Source organism: Oryzias latipes, chromosome 13 (assembly GCF_002234675.1).
Source record: "Oryzias latipes chromosome 13, ASM223467v1".
Taxonomy (NCBI): Eukaryota; Metazoa; Chordata; class Actinopteri; order Beloniformes; family Adrianichthyidae; genus Oryzias; species Oryzias latipes.
Genome location: NC_019871.2, coordinates 3,913,900 through 3,940,901, shown reverse-complemented (window position 1 = coordinate 3,940,901; position 27,002 = coordinate 3,913,900). Strand labels below are relative to the sequence as shown.

Below are 27,002 nucleotides of genomic sequence, written 5' to 3'. Positions count from 1 at the left end.
AAATCAGAGCAGTCCTTTCCTGACTCGTTTAACAGACAAAGGCCGAACCGTGAAGGAACAGATCCTCGGATTCTGTGTTATCTGCTGCATCGCTCCTGTGCAGCGTCTTTATCACACGTTTTATGGGAAACTGAACGACAGGAACAGGAATTTAGCAGATAGAAGCTAGCTCCAGGGCTGCACGGTGGGGTAGTGGTTAGCACTTTCACCTTCACAGGTCCTGGCTCGAATCCTGACCGGTTTTTCTCAGTGTGGAGTTTCCGTGTTCGCCTCTCCGTGTTTGGGTTTTCTCTGGCTTCCTTCGTATAGTGTGGCCCTGCGACGGAGTGGCGACCTTTCACCCAACAGTGACTGGGTTAGGCTCCAGCAACACTGTGACCCTGAAACAGATTCAGTGGGTTTAAAAGATAAAACGTACACAGAGGTTTGTGTATGCTATTGAACACTGATGGAAAAGAAGATCCAATTCGATTTTCTTTTCATGGAGGGGTAATTATTAAAGAAAAGGTTAGAAATTTTGACCTTGCAAAAGAAAACCCTCAAAACCCAGTTGAGACTTGAGACGTTTTAGTCGTTCAAACCTTAAAATGTGGGAAAATGTTTATGGATTTTCTAGAGTCTCTACGCTGTTTCATGTCAAAACCTCCACTGTTTGGTCTTTATTATGCAGAAAATCCCTGCACACTCTCACTTTCATGGTAAATAATGTAAGTCAGAAAAAGTTTGGTGTCATCTGCATAAATCACAAACTTTAAAAAGCGGAGGGACCAGAATTGAGCCCTGAGGAACTCCACTTTTAATGTCTGTCTCCTTAGAAATGTGTTTTTCTACAAAGACAAAGTAACACTTGTACTATAGCTATAAAAATGACAGAAAAAGAACATAAAACAGCAAGGGCCTCTACTTCCACAGCAAATAACTGTGACGAAAAACCCAGAAGCCGCCAATCATCTTTTGTTTTCTCACAATAACTAAATTCTTTGGACTTTTTTTTTAAACCTGTGATTCTGCAGGATGTGTGAATTAATGAGCACAACTGATTTTCTTAGCACTAATTTTCTGTTTTTCGTCTGGACTTTAAGCCCGGAACATGTTTTCCCTAAAAGTTCGTTGGTCTTCAATCTGCGGCGCCAGGAGTTCTGGACTCATCAGCGTCAGCTACAATTTTATAACATTTTAGCAATAAATCAGGTAATAAATTCTGTAAATGATTAACTCTGAGGAGGTTGAGCTTCACCTAAACTCTTTTCCAAAATACTTTTCTTTCTGTATATTTATCTTTTAATAGAAGAATGACTATTATCAGTTGGATCATTTTCAATGAAAGGTTTTGATAGTTTATGAGTTCACTATGCTTTTTGGGTTTTTTCTCATTTGTTTGGGACTCAGACTCAGTACAGACGGACAGACGGAACTCGTGTCGGTGCTAACTTGACTCTCGCTGTGGTTTGTAATATGTCGAGCACATAATCCGCTCTGGACAGTTTGCCTCCAATAATCCAGCCAGCCTGCAGTGATGGGCGGGAGGAGGGAGGCCCTCCCGCCCATCACTGCAGGCTGGATGGAGTCCAAGCTGAGAGAGGAAGAGGCAGCAAGTTCAGTCCATGTGATGAGGAATGCAAGTCAAAAGTGATGCACAAAGTCGCTCTGTAAAAATAAAAAGTCTTAGTTTCTTCAAATATTTCTAGCATGCGAAAATATCATGTAGTTTTTCTTATTATTACACAGAGTAATGTGTGATTTTGAACTGCAGGACAGCTGGAGGGGGGTTCCTCATCTTTGTGAAAATGAGGACACCTACTGGAGAAAAAACAAACTGCAAAGAAAAGACATGTGGTTACTTAAAGTCTTCCCACTCCAGCATGGACTTTTAAAAAATGCCACAGCAGTTGTTCACCTGGAAATTTGGAGGATCATGGGGGCAGATGTGTGTTCGGTTACATGTGGAGGAAAGTCTGATTGTGTCTCGCTGCTCCAAGAAGAAGAAACGCTGGAAGAGAAGTGATCGTTTTTTTATCTGTGGAGGAAAAAAAAAAGTACATTTCTTTTGTAAAATGCGTTTTAAATGTTCTGTCGTTTTTATCCCACATTTTGTTTCCATGGAAACCAGAAGTGTTTGAAACACCTGAATGGACTTTATGTTTATTGTCAGGAAAAATGTGTTTTTTACAAAAATTTTTAAAGATGTCCAAGATTAAAGCAGCACACTGATAAGTGATAAAGAAAAATGAAGTCAGGATGTTTCCTCATTTGCTGTGAAACGTTTGTGTGAAATTGTGCAATTAACGACGCAAATTTAAACCAATTTGTTTGTGCAAAACAAGACTCACAGTGCAGTGTGACAGAATATTCTGGAAGGTGTTTTGTAATCTTTCCTCTTTAATCCCTGAAATCAAATCCCTTTGATTTGGGTCCCTTGACTAACTTTTTAAAAACAAATGTCTCTAACCTGAGTTTTAAACTGGACAGTCATTTTAAACTGGATCAGCAGATAAGCTCAGTGGTGAAGTCAAGCTTCTTCCGAGGCGAAAAAACGCCACGCGTTAAAGCGTCAAAAAAAAAAAAAACGCCTCGGGTTCGTTTTTTTTTTTCGACGCGTCGCGTCAAAATCTACTCGACCAATGAGAATGGCGCTTTTGCACACGTGTCTGGAGCTTCTGAAGTTACAGTAAAACACAACTTGGGGGCGCTCAAACACAAAACTGCCTTGCTGAGCACACATACCAGCGAAGAAGATAGACGCCAAGTAGCGTCTACACTGCCGCGAAGAAATAATGACGGACATTCTTAAATATCCCCGAACCAAGTACCAGTTGGAGCTACTGATGCTTGAAATATTCATGTTTTCTTTGTTTGATTCTGACAAGCGTGTAAATACTTGCTCTCTTCTTCTGAGTGAAAAGCGACTTTAAGAAGCGTAAAGTTGCGCAGCGCCACCTTGTGTACAGGAGTATTTCTGTTTACATTAAGCGCCATCTATTGTCAGGGAATGAAATTGCATGTTCGCTCGGCTCATCGTCAGCGAAAATCGCCTGGGTGTGAACACAAAAAACGTGGCGAAAAACGCTGGCGAATAACGCCTGGCGAATATTCGTCCCGGTGTGTACGGGCCTTTACCGTACTGGTTTTATTGCTTTTATCTCTCTATATTTAATCTTGTGTTTTAACGTGTTTTAGTGTTTGTTTTCCTCATTTTCTCATGTTCAGCACTTTGTGTCGGCTGCTGTTGATTGAAAGTGCTATATAAATAAAGATGAGTTGAGTTGAGTTGAAACCAGATCAATAATAGTTCGTCTGAGACGTCAACAACAGCGTTGTGGTTTTTACAGAAATCTTTTGTTATTCTAGTTTTCAGGATCCTGATGATCGAGCGAGAGATTCTTTCCAAATGTTTGGAAACTTTTACATGAAAATAACCACTTTAGTGAGGGTTTGCCGTGTGTTTACTGCCACCCCCTAGTGGTCATTTATGTAACTGCATCTTTAGGAACCATGAGCTGTTGATGTTTGGGGATTTATCTCAGTAGTGTCTCAACCTGATCCATTCTGGGGGTTCTGTGGATCTCCCCACCCAGATGACACGGTGTCGGCCAGCAGCAACATGGACATGGAGGACCGCGTCTCCCACCTGGAGCAGAGGCTGCAGCTGCAGGAGGACGAGATCCAGCTGCTGAAGGCCGCCCTGGCGGACGCTCTGCGGCGCCTGGGCTGCTGTGAGGAGCAGAGCCACGCCAGTCAGCCCGCTGGTGCTCACGCCGGGAGGAGGCCTCTGACCGCTGCGGCGCCACCCACCAAAGGTCAGGACATGATGCTCAAGTGTTTGAATATGGTTACAGCCATTGACTGTATATAGAGAGCTGGACTGAGTGACCCTGGTGTTTCCAAGAAGCCAAAATCCCATAGACGTCTATAGAGAAATAAACAGCTGTTACCACTAGCAGGTCTATCGCAGCAGCTGCAGCAGCAGGCTGTAGAACCATCACAGCTCATTCAACATTTATGAACTAATCATGCAATAAAACCTTAGTGTTACAGCACACACACGAGTCATGACGGGCTAAGGGTTACCACTAATGTAACAAGGAAAGGAAGAGCAAAATTTTAGAAGATAATAAAAGAGTAAAAAATAAGCAATGAGTTAAGTTCTAACATTTAGGCCTACTTCTGATTTGGTCCCAAAATAAAGGAACAAAAGAAAAATAATCGTTTTGGTCATTGTTACTGTTTCTGAAGACAAACCCTTTTCTTTATCTCGCTTCTCCTCTTCTTCTTCTTCTTCTCTGCTCTTTTTTTTGTCCATCTCTCCGGCGTTTTGGGGCTTGACATTAAACTTCCCCACCAAAGGTGTCGACTAAACCAATTTTCACTTTTCTGACCTCGTTTTGTGTTCCAGATTTTTTTTGGCCATTTCACACAAAAATTAACGGCTCATTAGCTGGTTCCAGGCTGTTCCAAAGACATTAATATAAGAGATGATTTAAAAAAATATGATAGTGACGCAGATTTTTCTCTCTCCAAGCGCTGAGCCAGCGCCCCCTTTGAATTGCCGCCCCGGGCAACCGCCCATACTGCCTGTACCTAAAACGCTACTGGCTATTATTCAGTAATTCTGTTGGTCAGAATAACCATTGTTGTTCTGATACTTTGTTTTTTACCTGTTCTTAATAATGCTGATAATATTTCTGTAGTTAAAGTTAATGAAGTTATAAACTGACCAATCAGCTGCCTCAGTAAAAGTAGGTGGAGCCTGCTGGCCCCCACGTCCAACGTTCTAAACGTTTGTTTGACTGATTTCATGTAGCTCGCTTTCAAGTGGTAGGGGTGTGGCCTTCCAACAAGCTCACTCCTGATTGGTGAGTGGTTGCCAAAGAAACGATGACTCAGACCTACCCGGACCAATCACTGCTTGCTCATGACGCCTAGAGAAGTAAACCATTTTCTATGGATGACATCACACTAACTCGCTCAGTCCAATTCTCAGATACAGTCAATGTTTACAGCCTGCAGTGGACCGGCGAACTGTCCAGCTTCCCCCTTTAGTGGGCGACCCCGTGACCCCAAACAGGACTAAAGCGGCTTTAGAAGATGGACGAATGTACCTGGTCACAGACATAAACAGGAGTAGCACTGTTAGTGTGTAGATTTCAAAGTAAATGACCCTTTGGCTTCAGTCGCTACTTTGTTTGCCTACCACGCCCGCATTGTTACCGCGGTAACACCAATTGAAACAGCTCACAGTGAGATGGTCTTTGTTCCAGTTTACCACACTGATGTTGTGTGTGAGCGTGGGAGAGGCCTGACTGCCCAGAAGCTGTTCAGGTGACTGAACGCTACTGAGAAGCTGCAGTCTTCTCAGAATTTATCATTTGTTTATTAAATTCATGGAATTTGCTTTCATGCCGTTTGTGTCTGCAAACAAACAAAAACAGGCTCATACGAACAGTTCAGAGAACAGAGGAACCCTGTAGATACAGCATGGACTGACGTCAGTTATTGTCCACATCTATTTACTGTAACCAACCTTTTCTTAAGCCTTCAGTTTCAATGGCCTTTACAACTTGTTAACATCTGCAGTAATTTAGGAAATGCTGTAGATTTAGAAAAAATATTTCATTGAAAATTCAAAACCCAAACTTTAAAAAAAAAAAGTGAATATAAGGGACTGTCTGGTTCATCTTGACTGATGTGTTTGGGTGACTGAAGCTCATCCAGGATACCATCAGGGGGTTTTCTTCTGTGGAGGCTGATGGTCGGGTTCTTGTGTTCCAGTTCGTCAGCTCCTGCAGTCTCTGCCTTCCAGGCCGCTGAGTAACGGATACGTTCAGCATAAACGCCTCCTTTCATCCCCGAGCTCCCCAAAGAAAGAGGTGCTGCAGTCCATGAAGAGGTATGTTCAAAAAAGCAGCAAGGAGGACACCTCAAAAACTCTATGAAGAAAAGCTTCTGGACTCCTTTCAGGAAAAGCATGTCGACAGAGCGCCTCACGCTGGTCAGGAGAGAGATGGCAGCAGAAAGCCGGAGTCGAACCACGTCCTCTAGCAGCTCGTCTGGCAGCAAGAGGTAAAAAATTTCACCATGCACAAGAATTTTGGCGGTAAGTCAGAATTTGAGTAGTGCTCATATTTTTTAGAGCGTGACAGAATTTTTGCAGTGCATCAAAAATTTCACAGTGCGTCAGGATTTTCGCAGTGCATCAGAATTTTACTAATGTCATAATTTGAATTTTTGCAGCGTGTCAGAATTTTTGCAGTGTGTCAATATTTTTTGAGCGTGTCAGAATTTCTGCAGTACAGTGATCCCTTGATTATCGCGGGGGTTACGTTCCAAATAGAACCCGTGATAAGCAAAACCCGTGAAGTAGAAACCTTTATTTTTTTACAATTATTATACAATGAAATACACTATTATACATTGAAAAGAAAGAACAAACCATTTAACAGGCTAAATCAATTGTTTTTTAACAAAATAAAAGTACTTTAGAAACGTTTTTTCAACAAATAACTTCTGTAGTGTGCTGTCAAATGATAATTTCAATCATCGATAAGAACAGAAGGCTTTAAATTGCGGAGATAAGCCCCGCCCACCGCGACCCGAGTGGATTAAACGGAAGAAAATTTAAAATGATTATGAAAAAAATAAAAAAGTACAGTGGGACAGATGGTGACTCCGGTCTTCTTTTTCACTGCTCTTCATACTGAGCCGCTGCATCCTCTGCAGCGTTTTTTCCTTTTGAAGCCCGCGGTGCAGCTGCAGGTGTGATTGTTCGGGAGAGGAACATAGTGATAGGCAGTTGTTGTCGCTCTTTTTTCTTCTTTGTTAAAGATCCTTATACACCGACATGCCCCCATCGATTATGTTGGAGAACTTTAATGAACGGTTCATCAAAGGGTCCCATTCTTGAGCTACTCGCTGAGTGACTTTTTAGCCAATCAGAATGCAGAACACAATGCAGGATGCAAATCCGTGAAGTAGCGAAACCGTGAAAAGTAAACCGTGATATAGCAAGGGATCACTGTACATCAAAATTAGAATTTTTGTAAAATCTAAATTTTGCAGTGCGTCAGAATTTTTGCAGTGTCAGGATTTTTGCTGTGCGTCAGAATTTTTGTAGTGCATAGGAATCTATGCAGTATGTTAATAGATAGATAGATAGATAGATAGATAGATAGATAGATAGATGACTTTATTAATGGGGAAATTTCATTTATCTGTGGCAGCAAAAACGACATTCAGAAATAATTTATATAAAATAACATCAAAAAAGGACATCACAAATGACATTCATATTAAATAATTAAAAATTATTATGAAAATAATTATCAAAAATTAGATTCTTATTACATAAATACATATTAAATATTAAATAAATACAGCTGCAAAAGTGTAAAAAACATGTGGTCTGCATAACATGTAAACTGTAAAAAAACATGTAAACATTTTTGTAACATTTAACATGTAACATTTTTGTAGTGCTTTAGAATTTGAAATTTTGCAGTGCATCAAGAATTTCAGTGCGTCAGAATTTTTGCAGTGTCAGGATTTTTGCAGTGCGTCAGAATTTTTGTAGTGCTTCAGAAGTTGAATTTTTGCAAAGTCGAAATTTGAAAATTTGCAGTGCGTCAAAAATTTTACAGTGCGTCAGAATTTTTGCAGTGTCAGAATTTTTGCAGTGTGTCCGAATTTTTGTAGTGCTTCAGAATTTTTGCAATGCGTTAACATTTTTGTAGTGCGTCAGAATTTTTGCTATGCGTTAACATTTTTGTAGTGCGTCAGAATTTTTGCAATGCGTTAACATTTTTGTAGTGCGTCAGAATTTTTGCTATGCGTTAACATTTTTGTAGTGCGTCAGAATTTTTGCTATGCGTTAACATTTTTGTAGTGCGTCAGAATTTTTGCAATGCCCTTATTTTAATTTTTGCAGTTCCTTAAAATTTCTGCAGTTCGTCTTAATTTTAATTTTTGCAGTTTGTCAGAATTTTTGCAATGTGTCTAAGTTGAATTTTTGCAGTACCTCAGAATTTGAATTTTCACAGTGCGTCAGAATTTTGGCAGCGTGTCAGAACTTTTGCTGTGAGCACTGTGAAACGTGGAGGTGGAAGTGTAGTGGTCGGGGTTCGTTGGTTCATCCTAAACCAGGGGTGGGCAATTCCAGGCCTCGAGGGCCGGTGTGTCTGCATGATTTCCAGATAGTCTTGCCCTACTCGTGGCTGATTACCTGGTTCAGGTGTGTCCAGCCAATCAGAACATGCCAGAGCAGGGTATGCTGGAAAACATGCAGGAATGCGGCCCTCAGTGCCCACCTCTGTCCTAAACAAACAGCTTCCACGGCATTCTGCAGCTACACGCAGCTCCTTCCTCTGACCTGCAACATGAGGAAGACCCTGAACATCGTCCCAAATTCTGCCACCTGAGGCCTGAAAACCTGGAGAGGTCAGCACAGTCTGTGGACCTGAACCCTGTTGAGCTGCTTTGGATGAACTGAACTGAAGAGAATCTAAATATGGAATGTTCAGCTGCAGGATTTCTTATACACTTCTTTCTACGGCGCTTTTATTTCAGAGTGAAACAAAACTTTTTAGTATAAAGAGCAGAAAACTTTTCATTCAGCTCCAGCGAATGAAAACAATAGAATCAAAATAAAGCCCCTGCCCTCTTTCAACTTCGGTGAAACTCGATCCCCTCCTCTCTGGTTTCCAACTGCTGATGGATCAGATTCCCGGCAGTTCCTGGTAATGGGGGGCGTGGTTGAAGCCGGGGGGCTCGTCAGCTGTCAGGAGCTGCTCTCTGGTTGGACGATGGCCTCCCTCAGGCAGAGCTGAAGTTTGGTGAGCGGAGCAGGAAGTCCCAGTGTCTGCTGGAGCTCTCTGACTGCGCTGGCGGCTGCGAACGGAAACCTGCAGACATGAAGAAATCTCTCAGGTAAAAGCTGCTGCTGGTGGACAGAGAAACGGAGAAGATTCACAGCTAGAGCTTTCCTGGAATCTTCTCCCAAAAGTGGGTGTTGTGTTATAAGAGAAAGATCTTGATTTCAGACGGTTTGTGCTTGTTGCTCAGTTGTCGCTGAAGCGCAGCTGCGAGGAAAGTGTCCGCTGTTCTGGGTCAACCTTGGATCAGGAAGTCCTGCTTTTGAAGCGTTAGTGTGAGCAGCTGTAGGGAGGGGCGGCTTCACTGCAAACAAAGCAGAAGCAGGCAACTCTTTGATGCCTGACCCACATAAGACACTCCCATGCGTGTGGTTGCCGGTTCGAATATGGAGAGTCCGTTTGAGGAAGTCTGTTTTGCGTTTGCTCTCAGTCACGTTTAGCAAACACAGAGATGGGCGAGTGGGCGTCGACGAGGCTTAGCACGTCGGTCATCATCCAGTCCAGACATTGGGTTTGGTCATCGCAGCTCTCTGTCGTTGGAGATGCAGCGACAGGGATGCGGTTGTGTCTAAAATGCAGCATAGACACTTTCCTTCAGCCTCAGCCCTCAGAGGCTGCTGAGGGGCGGGGCTTACACAACCAACCAAACTTCCTGTTTGACAAAAATCAAACGCATCAATTCATGTTTAGTTATATTGACGAACCAGCAAGCAACTCTTTTAACAATATGACCTCTGACCTTCATGGATTGCACCACCTTGAGGTAAAGTCTGGCACTTTTCTCTGTAAATATGTTCAATTGTGTCCTTTAGTAGTGAAACCTACCGTTACTTAACCGGAAGATACATATCAGGAATTTTTGAAACAGTGGTTGCTAAGCAACAACCTGCAACTGACATTGTAGCAGGAACTGGATACTTGGTATACTTCCAAGACAGGTTAAAAAGAAAAAAACATTATGGTTGCTACGGCTCTGTTATTTCCAGGGCTGTAACAGCTGGTGAAACGCTGAATTCCCTGCGCTCGTTTAAAGGCGTGGCTTCACAGAGTTATAGTTTGTAGCAGACCATGGAGGTCCTACGTCACATTCGCACTGGCTATATTTAGCAAATAGCACGTGTTTCTGCAGTGTTTTGGCACACTGAAGGCAAAGTACGACACTGAAGGCAAAGTACGACACTACAGGCAAAGTACGACACTACAGGCAAAGTACGACACTACAGGAAAACTACGACACTACAGGAAAACTACGACAGTGCAGGAAAACTACGACACTACAGGAAAACTACGACAGTGCAGGCTAAGTGCGACGCTGCAGGCAAAGTACGACACTACAGGCAAAGTACGACACTACAGGCAAAGTACGACACTACAGGAAAACTACGACACTACAGGAAAACTACGACAGTGCAGGCTAAGTGCGACGCTGCAGGCAAAGTACGACACTGCAAAGTGCGACACTGCAGGCAAAGTATGACACTGCGGGCAAAGTGCGACACTGCAAAGTGCAACACTGCGGGCAAAGTGCGACACTGCGGGCAAAGTGCAACACTGCGGGCAAAGTGCGACACTGCGGGCAAAGTGCGACACTGCGGGCAAAGTGCAACACTGCGGGCAAAGTGCGACACTGCAGGACCGCACACTTTTTCTTTCCATTCCTGCAGAAATGGCCCAGCTCTGCCTACATGCGGCTCCAACCTTGTGCATGTTTGGTCGCAAACTTTACACGTGTCCTCTGTTATTGAATCTACAGAGTTATCGCTCAGTCAACCTGACCTCAAAAGACGAGTCAGCAAAGTCTGGTGGCGCCAGAATGACGCCAGAAAAGACGCTTTCCACATCCTACACCTGACAAAGAAGAAGTGTAGTAGACAGAGGTTTATTTGGAGTATAAAAATGATGCGATCACGTTCAACGGGTGGTTGCTAAGCAACAATCTGTAACTGACTTTATCACAGATAAATACTTGGTACACATACTTATCACCCAGAGGCAGGCAAAAAACATTGTGGTTGCTGTGGGCGTCTCACCTTTAGCGGAGCCATAACTTCTGTTGAAACAGTGAATTTGCTGCTTTAGCAAATGCATGGCGCTTGTGTGCTTTTTGATCAATTTATCTTTGTAGCAGCAGCTTAGGAAGAACATGGAGGTCTGTTTGACTCCTCTCATTGCTACCGTAACTATGGCAACCATGTCAAGTTCAGTCACGGGGCTTGACGTTCATGGTTGGCGCTATCTTGAGTTTCAGTCTGCCGACACAAACAGGTTTTTGCCGCCATTATTCATTACAGTTAAAACTACAGAGTGATGCGTTTTCCGCCAACTCCATCTAGACACTCGATGAAAGAAGAAACGGTGAGAGCGCCAGAGCGGGACCTTCAGAGGCTTTCAGGCCATTAAAAGATGAGCTGATCTTTCTGTGGAACTGAGCCGCCAAACATACACGGTCAAGACCGCTTTAGCACTCGAGCCATAATGGATGTGGTAATGGATGCTGAACCGTCCACTCTTGATACTTCCATCTCCATTCTCCTTCAGCAGAATCCCCTTCTCATCAATGTCTTTTTCAAATGTAGAAGGTGACGTTCTAAGACATTTGTCCTGACAGCTCTGACTTTTGCTAATAGGCAAACATTCCCTGAGGTGTTGATATAAACGACTACAATCCTCTTGACCTGCCGTCCGCATCACAAATTGGGTTTTATTTTCTCTGCAGTTAATTCTGATTAATGTGACTACGAAAAAAAAAGCCTATCAAACAAGAGTTCGGGTCTCAAGAGGAAAAACAGGAATTTTGTTTGCTAATCTGTAACCAAACTGGATTAAATGAAAAAGGATTCAAATACCCAAGAATTCTGATCGTGTCAAAAGAACCACGATGTCCAAATTTGTGCATCTAATCAGGAACGGTCCAAACCAAATGGGGAAAACGTCTCCAGAGAAGAAATGAACAGTCAAACGTGTAGATCAGACATAAAGTTCAGCTATGAACAGGAATGAAGCTTTGATTTTCACACTCAAAAATCCAACTTGAAGTTTTCCGGTGAAGTTGATGGGATTGAACTCTGAGGAACCCATACCTGTGTGATGGAACTGCCTCCATCTCCTCAATATGTTCCGTTTTCAGGGGCCAGTTTATCAGACTTTCATCCGCAAAAGAAAAATACATAATGTTGTTACCGTAAAATGCTTTTGGTTTCATGAAAATGGTCTTTAAAGATCTTAAAATATATATATTTTTTCTTTATATTTAGATTCTTCTTTGATGGAAAAGTGATCACGACAGCTTCTCTCCTTAGTCTGATGGACAGTTTATGTTCATCCACACTATGTTGTATAACTGATAAATGTTTTCAACCAGCGCAGCTGATGCAGCTGCAGGATTTAGTATGAAACTCCTGCGTCTTCTTGGCAAACATTTACTGCGTTTCTGAGCTTTTATTGTGAAACTGAGTCTTAGAGAGGTTCCTGCTCTGAACACTGAGCTGTTCTCCAGATAAAGTTAGTTGTTTAAATCGGACTAAAATTCAAAGTTTCCTGTAAAAAGGTCTTTGATTCTTCTCAGCTGCATGAAGACGTTTCCACATCTCTACTGAATGCAGAGCAGCTCGGTGCTGCATGTAAATCAACGCTCCGCATTCTTTCTCTCAGGCGGCGTCAGTTTGGTGTTTACATGCAGTTTGGTTACCCAGCATTCCCTGCTCTAATTACGTGCTCTAAGATCAGCCTTGGTCTGTCATTGGCTGCCGCCCAGCTGTCTTCTTCTCCGCAGACAAAACGCAAAACAGGCGAGGAAACAAACGAGCCTTTGTGGCAAAGCGGCCTGCAGCCCAGAGACCTAATTTTTCCTCCAGCAGTCAGCTGTGCAGCGTCCGGCCTTTGATCTGCTTCCAAACCCTCGTTCAAACCCTCTGATCTCAGCGTTCTGTCGCTCCGTCAGCAGAAGTCGCTTTTTCGTCCCGCTTTAACTCTCTCTGCTGGCCTATCCGTTTCCATGACAACCGGTTGTCAGCAGGCGGCTGATGTTGCCCTGTCAGCGTTTGTTGAGGTCGCCCGGCTGAGTGCAGTGATTGACAGGTGTCGATGACTGATTGACAGGTGTGATTTCCGGGCCGGCTCCTTCCACGCCTAATCGTTTCTGTGGGTTCAATTGGCGAAGCATCCGACCACGCAGTACCACGCCAAAAAACCTTTGACTCAAGGTTTTAACCCCAACCTGAACAACTCCTTCTAATGTCTGCACAAGCATCCTGAACTGTCAATTGACGTTAACCTTCCAGCAGGTAAAATCTGCAGGAAATCTGTGGTTTTTGTTTCCCTTTTTAGGCTTTAAGCTTCAAATCCTTCAGAAACGTAATTATCTGGGAGTTTAGATCTTCCTCTTACATTCCGATAGAAACAACGGATAAACTTTGAACACTTTTAGGCTCTTTCTCTTGAATTCTTTTCCCAAAAAAGTCAGTCTGCTTTTTTTTTAATGAAGCTTTCATTCTGATAGATTTGTTAAAATTTGTTGGCCTTTCTCGAATCTAAAACATTAAACCAACTGCTGTAATTCTGTAAAATATATCCTCATTTTTTGTTTATTTCTTTAATACAATAAAGACTTTTGAGTTAATTTAATGTTTGTCAGTTCCTCCTCAGCAGGATTTAAGTCTTTGTTCTTGTCCTCGGTGAAATGTTTTTCTAAGTCTGTTATCTCTTTAGCTCCGCCCACATCCATGTCTGTCCAAACAAGCCTGCAGTGAACACGCCTGTAAATTTACTCAAAGGTCTCAAACACTTTGTTGTAATGAACTCTGCTTCTTCTCTTTCAGCAAATGCAAAGACTACAGCCTCAACGCAGGTAAAGGCAACTCTTTGCTTTGGTCTTAAGAACCGTTTCTGATCACGTAAACGCAGATTTATAATCTTTAGAACAGTTTCAAATAACTGAGGGCTTCTGCTCTCGAATCAAAGGCATCGTTCATCATTGGATGTGGGTGCCAACAGGCTCCGCCTACTTTTATTGAGGCATTTGATTGGGCAGTTTATGACATGAATAACAAACGGCAGAAGAAAACGAGGATTATAAACAAAAAAAGTAGCAGAGCTAGAATGGTTAATTTGACAAACAGAAGTATGTGGGATTTGGACTTCTTCCTGTTTGGCACGCCAGGGGGGAGGAGTCACTCAGTCCAGTTCTCATATACAGTCCGTGGTTTTGCTGCAGAAATGTAATACTTTGTTCATCTCTGCTCCTCAGAGGATGGCTTTGTGAGGATGTTCCTGCGGGGTCGGCCCGTCACCATGCACATCCCCGATGAGCAGAAGAGCAGTTACAGCCTGGACCAGAAGGGGGCGCTGCCGGACAAGAAGCTCAAACTGCAGTGGGCGTATCCTTGTATATTTATTTACTGTCAACAAGAAGAGGTTGATGAAATCGTTTTGATCGTGGCCACACGTGGTCTCATTGATCCGACCACGGATGTTTGCTCAGCTCTGAGTTCCCAAACCACCGCAGGCCGTCTTCCCTAACTCCAGCGGGTTGAAGGTACGGCTACCGTGGCCGGGACTGCCGCTCCAACCTGTACCTGCTGCCCACCGGGGAGATCGTGTACTTCATCGCCTCGGTGGTGGTCCTGTACAACACGGAGGAGCAGCAGCAGAGACACTACCTCGGCCACACAGACGACGTGAAATGGTAGGAGCGGCCGGCGTTTTTGAGGAGCTTTCGTCACCATTAGTGAAGATAAATGAATAAATAATCAGGCATTTTGTGGTACAAGCACCAAACCTGGTATGGATGTACCTTAGGATTCTCTTTCTCAGAAAAGCATGTTAGCCATGAGAAAATCCAAGATTTTAAAATATATAATATAACATATACATATAATACTATTCTGTGGGTACCCCCTCTAGTTAAATACTGCATTTTGTGCAGTAACAGCCCATGTCGTTGAAACCGGGGCAAATAGACATTGAATATTTTTGAAAAATATGCGTGCATCGCCCCTTTTTACACATGAATTTGTTTCGTGGCTAACGTGCTTTTCTGAAAGAGGGTATCCTAAGGTACATCCACGATAAATTTAGTGCTTGTACCCCGAAATGCATGATTTGTCTGAAACATCAACCCTGCTAGTTGGAGCAGAAACTCGGATGTCTCTGATAATTTTCTACAGAAAACTCGAACAAAAGCCTTTTGAATGGAGCAGAAGACGGCAGTGGAACCTTTTTTCAAGTGACCACAGAGGGCGCTGTAGAGCGATGACATCTTTGAGTCACTGACATTTGAGTCACATCCACCTTTCACAGAACTCATGTAATGACTCACCTGGACCGATAGTCTCTGATGTCTTCCATCAGAATTGTAAACGAGGGAAACGACTCGTGACGATACCCCCCTGGAGTGACTAGAGTTTGCTCCGCCCATTTTGACACATTCCTGGAAATTGGGCAGAACCACTGGGCGTAGTTTTGTTGGGTCTGCCAATGGATCCACCCACCTGTCAATCAGAAAGCACACCCCTAACCCCACACGACCTTCAATTTCCCTCGCGAGACCAGCCTCCAGTGGTCATTTGAGGAACTGCAGCACTTAGCAGTTGCGGGTTCAAAGACGGAAACCGATTACTTTGCTCTCGACGCCGCCAACCCTTCAGTCGATTTCCAAAACCCTACAACTTTTCAAATTTCCTAGATGCTCGAGGCTGACCTTTGTTACCGTAGCAACGTGACTTCATGGTTGTTAATTCCATCAAAGCTATTTTTGCTCCATAAACAGACACCCGTGTCAATAAATGCCCAGACCGGCTATGAAAGTATCAAATTAGAAAATGACTTCATTTCACCGCCTTTTCAGCCTGAGCGTGCATCCCGACATGGTTACCATAGCAACAGGCCAAGTGGCTGGCAACTCTAAAGAAGGAAAGGTGAGGTAAAAGTAACGAATACAGAAATGGAAAAAAAAAAACAATTGTTGAGGAGATGAATGCTTTTTGTTTTCCCATTTTTTTAATTTTAACAATGGCTCCTCCTCTCGTGCGCCCTCCGCTCCAGCTCCTCGCTCCCCACGTTCGCATCTGGGACTCCGTCAGCCTCAACACCGTCCACGTGATCGGGATGGGGGGGTTCGACAGAGCCGTGACCTGCGTGTCCTTCTCCAAGTCGGTAAGCGGCGTTTGATCGCCGGAGAAAGCGAAGGAGTCCCTGTAGTCTGAAGAGCTTGCTTTCACCGCTGCCCGTAGAACGGCGGGGCCTTCCTCTGCGCCGTGGATGACGCCAACGATCACATCTTGTCCGTCTGGGACTGGCAGAAGGAGAAGCAGCTGGCGGATGTGAAGGTGCCAACATCTGGTTCACTGAAGTCAGCTCGGACGTTGATCGGAAAGATTTTAAATAAAGCTTGTTCCCATAGTGCTCCAACGACTCTGTGCTGGCGGCCGTGTTTCATCCAATGGACAACAATCTGATTGTCACCTGTGGAAAATCCCACATCAACTTCTGGACCATGGAGGGCAGAACTCTCACCAAGCGCCAGGGCCTGTTTGAGGTGCAGGTCACACGAGGTCACCAGTCTGTTCTGGCTCTTTGGAGGAAAAAAAAGCTCTAACATTTCTCTTTCTGGTCATTTAGAAGCACGAGAAACCAAAGTACGTGCTGTGCGTGGCGTTTGCTGAGAACGGAGACACCATCACAGGAGACTCCAGTGGAAACATCTACATCTGGGCTAAAGGTGAAATGACAGGTTCTGCTCTGGAGCTGACAGGCCAACAAAAGCTTAAAATCTGCAGTTATAAAAGACTATTTGAGTCTGCAGCAGCTGAAATGTGACATGGCTTAATATGAATTTCCCAACAGGAAGATGGTGGTTCACTGTTACTGTTAAATAGTTTCGGGTTCCGATCTTTATGTTGCTGAGCCACAGAAAATCAACCTCTGTGTCCATTTCCACGCAAACATCTTTTAGTTTGCTTCAAATCAGGTGGGTTTTTAGCCAAATATTTTAAAAACCTGTGTCGTTTTCTGAGACATAGTTTCTGCAGAGCGGCAGGGGTTCATCAGAAATTCGCCTCTGAATGTGGGCGGGACTGTTGGCGCAGAGTTAGCCCCTCTTCCCATCATCCATCTGATCACGTGCTCTCCCACTAGCTTACAGCCAGTGTTGGGGATAGCAAAGCGGTAAATTAGGGTTCAGATTTCGATAATTAAATCCCAATTACTGGACTACAGAAACCCCTCATTACTTCAGGACTCAGTGAAACCAGGGGCGACTAATCAAACAAATTACTTTGTGTAAACGGTTGTCTCTGACATTTTCTTTTGGTTAAATGTAAAGAAACGGATATTAATAATAATAAAAAACAAAGTTCCTTGCACGACGCAGAGTTGGAGATTGGTCAAAGTATGATAAAGAGGGCGTAAAGATGGACGTGGAGAAATTCGTAGGGGCATACGGAATATTTTAGTTGAGTGCAAGTAAAGTCCTGGAGATGAACTGCTTTCCACTGCCCTAGTGTCAATGAGCAACCTATGTAAACCACCATAAACCACCGTTCATGTCTGCCCTTGTGTAGCCTCTAATTTTTTATTTTTAAAAGGTCATCTTGTCTGTGCTGGCTTTATTCCCTTGAGGATTTGTACGTCAGTGAAAAAGAGTACATAAATTACTTTTCAAACTAGAAGGAGCTGCATTTGCAGAAGAAAAGGATGGTTGAATGCTATATTGATGAATGAAAATGAAACTTAAAGGGTAATGATTGGCTGATCAAAGTTGACCATAAATAAAGTGAAATGTTTGTGAGAAATACCAACGCCGGGGATCGAACCAGCGAGCTTCTGCACCAAGGATTCCCCATGAATTTCAATGGAGGCAGAAATCCTGGAAGATCTTGAAAAGTTCAAGGATTTGAAGAACCAAAAGTCACAGCTGGAAAAAGCTGAAAGAGCTGAAAAATATTGTAGAAGGAGTTAAAAAAAAGGAGGAAGATACTACAATAAAGGAAGAGAAACAGGAAAACAATGGGTTGAATACTTTATTGCCTTCAACCAATTAGGTAACAATTAAAGTAATTTAATTACAATTTCATAGAGGAACTAAGTAAGGTTATTAACTTACAGCGCCACACAACCTCAACCTAACATATGGTAGCTATCCAGCAGTACAGTTTAGATCCAGATTCAAGAACACGTTGAAAAAACAACGTTTTCCTTTTTAGTGGGTCTTTATGGAAAAAGCAAGTGCAGAAAATGTGAATGAATGAAGCAGCAGATGTAAAAAGGGAGGTGTGTAATAGTTCTATGCAGACGTGAAAAGGCTTCTGCTGTAGAAATGAGGTTCCACGCTCCATGGTAGGAAGAGAAAAACCCAAAGATGTTCTTTTGTTGTTTCTCCACAAAAATGGGTTTCAGATTGGATTTTTTTGGTTTCTTTCAAGCATTGATTGTAGTCAAGTCCAGTAGAGTTTGATTTATTGATTTAAAATCAAGTATTTTGTTGCTGCGGCTGTTTTTACCTTTTAGATCACTCTCTAATTTAAAACAGTCATAGTAACAAAATGAGATTCAACATCCAACGTTATTGTGGCAAAGGAAGCTCCTCCCCATGCAGGCCAGTAACCGTGTGATGCAGAAAGCCGCTCTAATCCCCGCCGCGTCCCCGCAGGTGGGAGCCGCATCAGCCACGCCGTGTCTGGCGCCCACGAAGGCGGCATTTTTTCCATCTGTGTGCTGAAGGACGGCACCATGGTGTCTGGGGGAGGCAAGGACCGCAGGGTGGTGCTGTGGGACCACGACTACAGGAAGAAGGCGGAGATGGAGGTAAACGCTGGGGCAGAGTGCCGGCTGCTGCCCTGAACGTGAATGTTTTCTGACAGCTGGGCTCTCTGCTCGACGCCGTGCTCCAGGTGAGCGACTCGCTCGGCCCGGTGCGAGCTCTGGCTGAAGGAAAACCCGAGGAGCTTTTTGTTGGAACCACCAAGAACGCCATCATCCGATCGGCTTTCCCTGACACTCTAACCCCCATTGTGCAGGTAAACGCCTAAAAACCGTATCCCAGCAGCCTTTGAGGCACAGCCTGTGACATTGAATGTGTTCGAAGGGACACACCGATGAGCTGTGGGGTCTGGACGTCCATCCCTCCATGGAGCAGTTTGTGACCTGTGCTCAGGACAAACTGGTCCAACTCTGGGACTCCAACTCCCATCAGCCCCTTTGGAGCAAAAGCATTGAGGTGAGGAGGTGGAAGGGCTGCGATTTAAAAAAACAAAAACCCAGAAATCCAGAAGCCTTCATGTCTGGATTCTGTTCTGCGTTTCAGGACCAGGCGAGGTCCGTCGGGTTTCATCCGAGTGGAGCCGTTCTGGCTGTTGGAACCATGACTGGAAGGTCAGAAGATGGATTCCATGAACACAAAACAAACTTTAACAAAGTGTATCAGTTGTTAGTTTTTACTGTTGTAGAACACAAGTAAAAGGCGATGGTTAAATTCCCGTCACACACTTGGATGTTTGAGTTAGGCTCTTCGCCATTTGACCCATCCCCCTGGGGGAGCAGAGGGCTCCTAAATCATTGGATGGTATGACCCCCCAGTCCCACCCCTTAAGGCTAAAGACACAAAAAATTAATCAATGGTGAAATTTACATCGCCTCCGTCATGTCTGCGTCTGACTCTCTGTCACGTCATGGAAGCTGTACGCAATTCGATTCGCAGTCCGTTTACGCGTCAACGTCGCCGCCAATGAGTTACATAGGCTAGAGCCGCTACGCTAGCTTGTTGCCCACGCGAAGTTTGACGCCATATTGGATAGGTGGAGATGCCGGCTCACTGCTGCGCTGCAATTGTGCAAACAGAGCTGGAAGAACATGGATGTGACTTTTTATGAGTAATTATTACTGTCAGTAAACAAACGAGAACTTATAGAAAACATTTCAGGAGGATTTGAGTGAGTTTACTGTCAGAACAGTGAACGTTAAAGGCGGATCTCGTGGTCTGTTCAAAGTCAATGGTAGCATTAGACTGCACTATTTTTTGGCAGGATCGCTGATCTTTTTTTTTGTTTTTTTGGAGGATAACCCGTTAAATTGAAGCATATTATTTAGCGGAGGACAGAAACTTACTATAATGGCGCATTTATGTATCCCTTGTGCTGTCTTGTGGGTACCAGATGACCCCACCCTTACATTGACGTGTTCTCCTACCGTGACAAAGGTGGATAAAGGTGGAAAGATTTCATGGAATCCATGGACACCAGTGAAGATCACAAATCATTGAAGAAAAAAGGTTCAGAGCACTGCCTAGTGGGTCTAGATGACCCAACTAGACAGCACAAGGGGGATAAAAAGTTTGAAACGTCGTTGATCTGTTGCATCATTATACCATGATCTGGGTCTTATGTTTGTGATGATCAGAGTTTTCTTCTTTTTTTTAAATCAGACCATAATAAAGTATTTAAATTATTTATTTCACTAAACGAGCTAAGCCGTGTCTCCTTGTTTACAGACCTTTCCAATATGGCGTCGCTCTTTACATATCTTGGACCATCGTAACAGGCTAGCGTGGCGTCTCTAGCAATAAAACTCATTGGTCGCAGCAGAAATCAGGTTTCAAAATAAAAACTTCCATTGTACTTTTCAAAATAAAACTTTATCAAATGGTATATTTAAGGTGACGTGCCAGCGTACGTTAAAACTGCAGATAACACCGACCGTTTAATTTTGTTAGCACACCGGGCATGAGGGCTGATCGTTTTACGTTTTGGATGAGCGAAGAGAGCGGGACAGACTAATCGACACGGGGATGGCAGGTCAAACCACTCCTCTAAGAACCGGGGGGGAAGGGGGGACGCACCAGAGATGCGACGGAGACAATGTAAACTAACTGACGGTCATGTGACGGACTCGCAACGGAGGCGCAATGCAGATGGACCGGTATGAATCTGGGGTTAGTGTAAAGCAGAAGTATGTGGTATGACTCAAGCCAGGGATTTGAACCCACGACCTATCAGTCTCAGGACGGACTCTCTATCAATGGGCTCCTGAGTTGGTGACATGCTTTCATGCTTAGTCACAGGAACCGGTGTGGAGTCGACCTGTACGGGTCAACCAAAGCTTTCTTCTGACCCCCATGTGAAGGTCCTGTTGGTCTCCCTGAACTCTGGGATGCATTATGGGATGCTGGTGGGTGGATCCTGGTGGAGTTTGTGAGTGGTGTGTATCTGGTGGCTTTCAGGTGGTTGGTGCTGGACGCCGACACTCGGGATCTGGTTTCCGTTCACACGGATGGGAATGAGATGATCTCCACCATCAGATATTCTCCAGGTGAAACCATCAGCACTTCCAAAAGGAAAACCACAGATGCCGTGTCTCCGTAACGCAGAATTCCACTCTGAGCTGTGACTCCTTTATTCCTCCAGATGGAAACTTCCTGGCCGTCGGTTCCCATGACAACTTTGTTTACATCTACGCTGTGAGCGAGGGCGGAAGGAAGTACAGCCGCGTGGGCAAATGCTCCGTAAGTGATCCGATGTTTGAGGCGACGCAAAGCGACCCGCCGCTTAATCTTTACGGCTCTGCCTCCTCAGGGTCACTCCAGCTTCGTCACCCATCTGGACTGGTCCGCTAACAGTCAATACATCGTCACAAACTCAGGAGATTACGAGATCCTGTTCTGTATGTCCTCCTCTCTGCACAGAATTGAAGTTTGGATGAAATCGTCTGAGCGAATCCTTCAGCGGTCCTCTTTTTGTAAATCTGTTGTTGTTGTTGTTTTTTTTCCCCAGGGGAGGCTTCCAACGGAAAACATGTCACCAACGTGGACACAGTCCGCAACCTGGAGTGGGCCACTTCCACCTGTACGCTGAGCTTCAACACCCTCGGTAGGTCACGGAAACGCCCGCTTAAGTTTTAGAGGGGTTCGTTGTCATAGAAACCATGAATCATCAGGAGCAAACCCTTTAGAAAATACCAGAACAGAAGAAATGCGGAAAATTACCCGAGGGGCTCCGACTGCTCCGTTTAATCAAATCAAATCAAATCAAATCAAATCAAATCAAACTTTATTCATATTTATATAAATATATATATATATAGCAGTTTTCCTAAAAAAAACATAACACAAAGGGCTTTACATTAAGACAAAACAAAAAATACACTATAAAAACGTGCATGAAAATCCAAATACGGCCCCCTCCTCAAACCTGCACACAAACCCCCACCCCTTTCCCACCTCCCACCCCCTAACTAATGGCGATAGACAGTGGGAAATAGGCTGAACACCAAAACAAAGTGTTGGTTATTGGCGCTAATATTTCGGAGCTCTCTATCTGTGACTATAGCTGCACAGCCAGCTACTTTATCAAAAATATTTATCATCTACATGAACTATATGAGTTAGAAATAAAACATAAAGTGATAAAAAAATGATCCACTCTGTTAGCCGCTTAAACATTAGCGTAACCTGTCCTGATGGGTTTTTTTAATTGCAGTTTTTATCCTTAAATATTAGGATGAAACTTTTACTTTTGCCAGGTTATAGACAATCTCTGCTGTTCCTAGGCAACCCAGCATACGTATGTTGTCATGGTTTTGTAAAATAATTCTGTTGAAGCAGGATAGAAAAGAAAACTGTTTTTTTATTTGCCACGTGTGTCAGATTTGTTCCTTTTTTTAGTTTCACCATCACTAAGCGAAGGCAGTTTAGTCCACGTGTGTTTATAGAATGAAAAGTGCGAAGACAATCGGATGTAGACAATAGATTTCATATTTAAACATAAATAAAAAAAACATGTTTTACTTTCATACGATTAAGTATGAAAGTTGACTTTTCTCGCATGTACCGCCGATGTATAACTTTTCCATCACATATACGGAGCACATGTCGCGTTTAAATTACATAAATCACAAATGGATTGCACATAAACTGGAGGGGGGCTGGATTGGTGTTAAGTGATCCAAAGCATCATTTCAGAGGGAAAGTTCACCTCTTAGTGCTTCTTGTTGTTCAGATGATGAAGCTAAAGTTTGTTTCAAAGAAATAAAGTAGCTTCCTAGATCGCTTAGATCGAGGAAAAATCCACCGGTAACTCTGAACACTGAACGTGGATCAACAAACAACTTATTTCTGTCATTAATTGATAATAAAATTGTCTAAAAAACACATATTTACTTTGTATTAAGCTGAATAAAATAATAAACAAAGACAGACAACCAACTATTTGAACATAAAGTCAAGATTTCTGTTGATGGTGACAGAGATCCTGTCGTGTCCGCCAGAGACATTCAAGGACACAGAGCTGTCAGTCCTACTGTCAAGTTGCTGTTGAGATAAGCTGTGGTATAGCGTCTGTCCGCCACGTTTCTGTTGTTCCGGTTACCAACTGGGGTTTAGGCCACAGCAACATTCAGGCTACGTGACCAGAACGTGACGTTTTAGGCGTCCGTTATCACTTTTTAAAGGACGCCCTGCAGCCAATCAGATTTAAAGATTCACCCAAAGTTTGGGATAAAACCCCAGAAAGGTAACTTGTTTCCGTACAACTCTGCTTTTAAAAAAGAAGGTTTTTTAGTAAAACCTTTCTTGTGTCTGAGTCTCAAAGCGGAACACTGATGTGTTTGCTTCTATCTTTTCAAAAGAGTCACACGAGTGCAGAAACCTTGCAGACGTTGAGTCAACTTTTTTTGTTTTGTGACCATAAAGTGTTAATTCTTTCTTCTTCTGCTCTCCGTTCGCCTCCCAGGAATTTGGCCGGAATCGGCCGACGGCACGGACATCAACGCCGCGTGCCGCTCCCACGGCGGATCCCTGCTGGCCTCTGCTGATGACTTCGGCAAAGTGCACTTGTTCACCTTCCCCTGTTCTCAACCAAGGGTGAGCCACTCTGAGCCTCACAAACCTTTCAGAGTAAAAGCCTCCAGAGGCGAGCCGCTGCACCGTTTGGTTCAACCCTTCAAATGACTCTCCAGTGACGTTTCCACTCGTGTCGCTTTCATTCACACGTTTAAGCTGAAACGTCAAAAAACTGAAGCTGTAGAAAGAGAAGGAACATTCAGACTGTTGGAATACACTTAAGAAATTAGCTAAACTGCCTCTAACCTGGCGCAGTACATCTTTTCACATTTCACGTGATCGATTCTTTTTGTTTTAGGCGTATCGCCAACAGGTGGTCTTGGTTCGAATCGTTTTTGTTCTAATATTTTTCTAAGAATTACCAAAGCAGGGACGTCCAAACAGGCTGGGCTCCAACCTCATCTGCTCATGAAAAGTAGGAGATGAGCTGCAATTAAAAATAGAAAAGCCACAAAGTGTCCGTGTCACAGACAGTTTAGTTTAAGTGCTGATCACGATATCGCCAGTCTGGTCTGTTCTTCACAAACGTTCCAGAGCAAAACGTTGGGGAAGCATTAAACATTCACCAGTATGAGCTGTTTATTCATTGATGTCATTTGTGAGTCAGTCCTGACGACAGCATCGGGCACAAAGCAGCAAAGTCTGTGGGTGACCTGCAAGACGGACGGACGCTCACGCTGTGGGTGTGGTCAACTGTCCACGTCGCTATCATTGTTTCTGTTTTTTGCTAAAAAAAAATTCCGAATTTGTTTTGAATAATTTTTAGGACTACAAGAGTTGTAGTCCTAAATCGAACACGCTGGTTCACTCTAGCAGAAAGAGGAATACTGTTGGGATTTCTGTGGAGTTTATTTAAACAACACTAAGAATTATTGTTAAAATAAAACTATACTTTAAGGAGTATTACTGATGTTATGGAGATTATTTATGGTGAGTCACTGAGAAACACTGAGAAATAAATATAATCCACATAGATTTTAGATAACTGATCTGCATTTACTATGTTGATATCCAAAATAGAGTTAATTTTTTTCTCATTATTTTATCTTTTTTGTTTTCCTTTTCTTTATTCCTTTTAGTCTTTTTCCTTTTCCTCCTGTTTTCTGTTTTTCTTTTCTTTTTTCTCTTTTTTTCTTTTTCTGTTTTTTGCTTTTCTCAAAAACGAATACATTTCAAGTTCACAGATTCAATTATATGCAATGTTTGCACTTTAAAGCTAATTCTACACATTTCTAAAAATACAATTAAGGGTTTAATGAGGGAAACTTTCAATGACATAAAAAAAAAAAAACAAAAAAAAGAAGACATGAGTCTAAAATTGACCCTGCTTGATTGTTCTGAGGAGTTTCTCTTGACTTCCTGCCTCCTCCTGATCCTTGCAGGCTCCGAGTCTGGAGTACGGCGGTCACAGCAGTCATGTGACCAACGTGGCCTTCCTGCACGATGACAGTCGCCTGATCTCCAGCGGCGGGAAAGACACCAGCATCCTGCAGTGGGCTGTTGTGTAGGCGGCGCCCGCATCCTCTGGACCACGTCACCCCCCCCCCCCCCCCCTTCTCTGTGCCTACTGGACATTTGAAAGCAGAACCTCGCCCGGCGCCACGCAGATGTCACACTGAATGAAAATGCGTGCAGAAAGTGAGTTTGGCCTTGTGGTGACCACGCCGCGCACTCCCAGCATGCCGCGTGCCTGTGCCTAGTCCGCGTTCACTTCAACCGCCTTTAACAACGACTGCTATCGCTGTTGACGCACCAACCCGGAGTGCGGTCCAGGTCCATTCCGGTCCAGGTCCTGGTTCTGTCTGAGTTTCTCATCGTTTAGTTCTCAGGTTTTCAAAGCCACAATAATCATGTGGGCGGACACGTGGCTTGTTGACGTGACGTGAACGCCGCTTTATGACCAATCAGGGTTCAGAGGTTGCGGTGAGCATGCACTGGTTCCCTTTAGAGCAGTTCAGCCTCGTTTGCAGGAATGTAGTTGAAGCTTTTCAGAGAGCATGACGCTGGAATCCACTAACAAACAAACGTTCGCCCTCATCTCCAGAAGGTCATGAGGTGCTTGCAGGTTTTGTTCTTGAACGGTACTTTTATTTTCCTCCCTTTTTCTTTTGTTTTTGTGCTGCTGCTGTGTTTGATTGTACTTCCCCTGTGATTGTGCAGACGAGGCAGCAGAGGGCGCCACAGCGCAGAGGAATGAGCATGGCTGAGACGGCCTTCATGTAGAAGAAATCTATATTATGCAGTATATCTGAGTGGCTGTGTTACTTTAATATGAAATGATGTTAGTTTTGTGACACTTTTAGCAGATGACAGAGCGGCCCGGCAGGGCGCTGAGCTGTTGGAGGACGCTGGAACTGTGCTTTGTCTTCTTCTGTTTTGTTAATAAAGCTTTTTATCTGGAGCATTTGTGTGTGTTAAACTCGTCGACTGTACCTGAGAATCGGACCGAGGGACTCCTCCCACCTGGCGTTCCGAGCAGGACTCAATAAATGTTTTGTGTGGACTTCCAACAAGCTCACTCCTGATTGGCGACTGTGGTTGCCATAGAAACGTCGGCTCAGACCGACTTGGACCAATCGCTGCTCACTGATGATCTCTGGCTCCAACATGGCGGCGACTGAATGAACTTCCTTTGGTTGGAGGCGGAAGTAAGGTGAATTTGACTTTCAAAATAAAGGCCTCGACATGCTGTCACACATTGTCAATTCAGATGATAGACAATAGAATCTTTATTAACCCTTGTTCTATCCTAGGCACTTTAACGTTGGGAGTTGGGTCATCTAGACCCACTAGACAGTGCTCTGAACCTTTTTTCTTCAGTGATTCTTGATCTTCACTGGTGTCCATGGATTACATGAAATCTTTCCACCTTTATCCACCTTTGTCATGGCAGGGAGAACACGTCAATGGAAGGGTGGGGTCATCTAAGATAGCACAAGGGTTAAATTCAAAAACAGCCAGCTGATTGCATTCATAGCAACACAAGCACATAAAAAAGCAACAAAAGAATTAAAACCATGAAAATGTTCAAAGATTAAAATTTCCTAACTAAAAGAATGATTTTAAAAAAGTACGAAAATTAAGATTCAGTGGGGACTGCTCTGTGAGTTGTGACATCATCGTCACGGCGATAAAAAGGTGTTTTCTATGGAAATGTGGGCAATCTAAAAGGCGTGAAAACAAGGAAGTCCTACGGCACAAAATATGAAACTTCAATTGAAAAAAAGTACATAAATAATGCTGGAAAAGTCTGGTTTAAAGTTTTAGTCTGTCTTAAAGATGCTAAAGGGTCTATATCACTGCCTTTAAGT

At 43.6% G+C, this 27,002-nt stretch overlaps 1 protein-coding gene across 3 annotated transcripts in view; it reads left to right on the top strand.

The window, feature by feature from the left end:
* Window positions 1-26,095, top strand: part of eml2 (echinoderm microtubule associated protein like 2) — a 32,907-nt gene extending 6,812 nt beyond the window's left edge. For 2 of the 3 annotated variants that reach the window (XM_023961360.1, XM_023961361.1), the window contains exons 2-22: window positions 3,576-3,797; window positions 5,770-5,887; window positions 5,959-6,060; window positions 13,682-13,710; window positions 14,110-14,239; window positions 14,398-14,547; window positions 15,709-15,778; window positions 15,906-16,016; window positions 16,094-16,189; window positions 16,264-16,398; window positions 16,482-16,581; window positions 18,511-18,665; window positions 18,752-18,877; window positions 18,946-19,077; window positions 19,165-19,232; window positions 21,076-21,164; window positions 21,260-21,357; window positions 21,428-21,515; window positions 21,626-21,721; window positions 23,582-23,712; window positions 25,074-26,095. In XM_023961360.1, the coding sequence (XP_023817128.1) occupies window positions 3,576-3,797; window positions 5,770-5,887; window positions 5,959-6,060; window positions 13,682-13,710; window positions 14,110-14,239; window positions 14,398-14,547; window positions 15,709-15,778; window positions 15,906-16,016; window positions 16,094-16,189; window positions 16,264-16,398; window positions 16,482-16,581; window positions 18,511-18,665; window positions 18,752-18,877; window positions 18,946-19,077; window positions 19,165-19,232; window positions 21,076-21,164; window positions 21,260-21,357; window positions 21,428-21,515; window positions 21,626-21,721; window positions 23,582-23,712; window positions 25,074-25,199 (2,372 nt within the window). In that variant the 3' untranslated portion in view covers window positions 25,200-26,095. Of the gene's footprint in view, window positions 1-3,575; window positions 3,798-5,769; window positions 5,888-5,958; window positions 6,061-8,790; window positions 8,920-13,681; window positions 13,711-14,109; window positions 14,240-14,397; window positions 14,548-15,708; window positions 15,779-15,905; window positions 16,017-16,093; window positions 16,190-16,263; window positions 16,399-16,481; window positions 16,582-18,510; window positions 18,666-18,751; window positions 18,878-18,945; window positions 19,078-19,164; window positions 19,233-21,075; window positions 21,165-21,259; window positions 21,358-21,427; window positions 21,516-21,625; window positions 21,722-23,581; window positions 23,713-25,073 lie in introns of those variants that run through there. The other variant, XM_023961362.1, reaches the window with a different exon arrangement.
* Window positions 26,096-27,002: the final 907 nt, after the last annotated feature.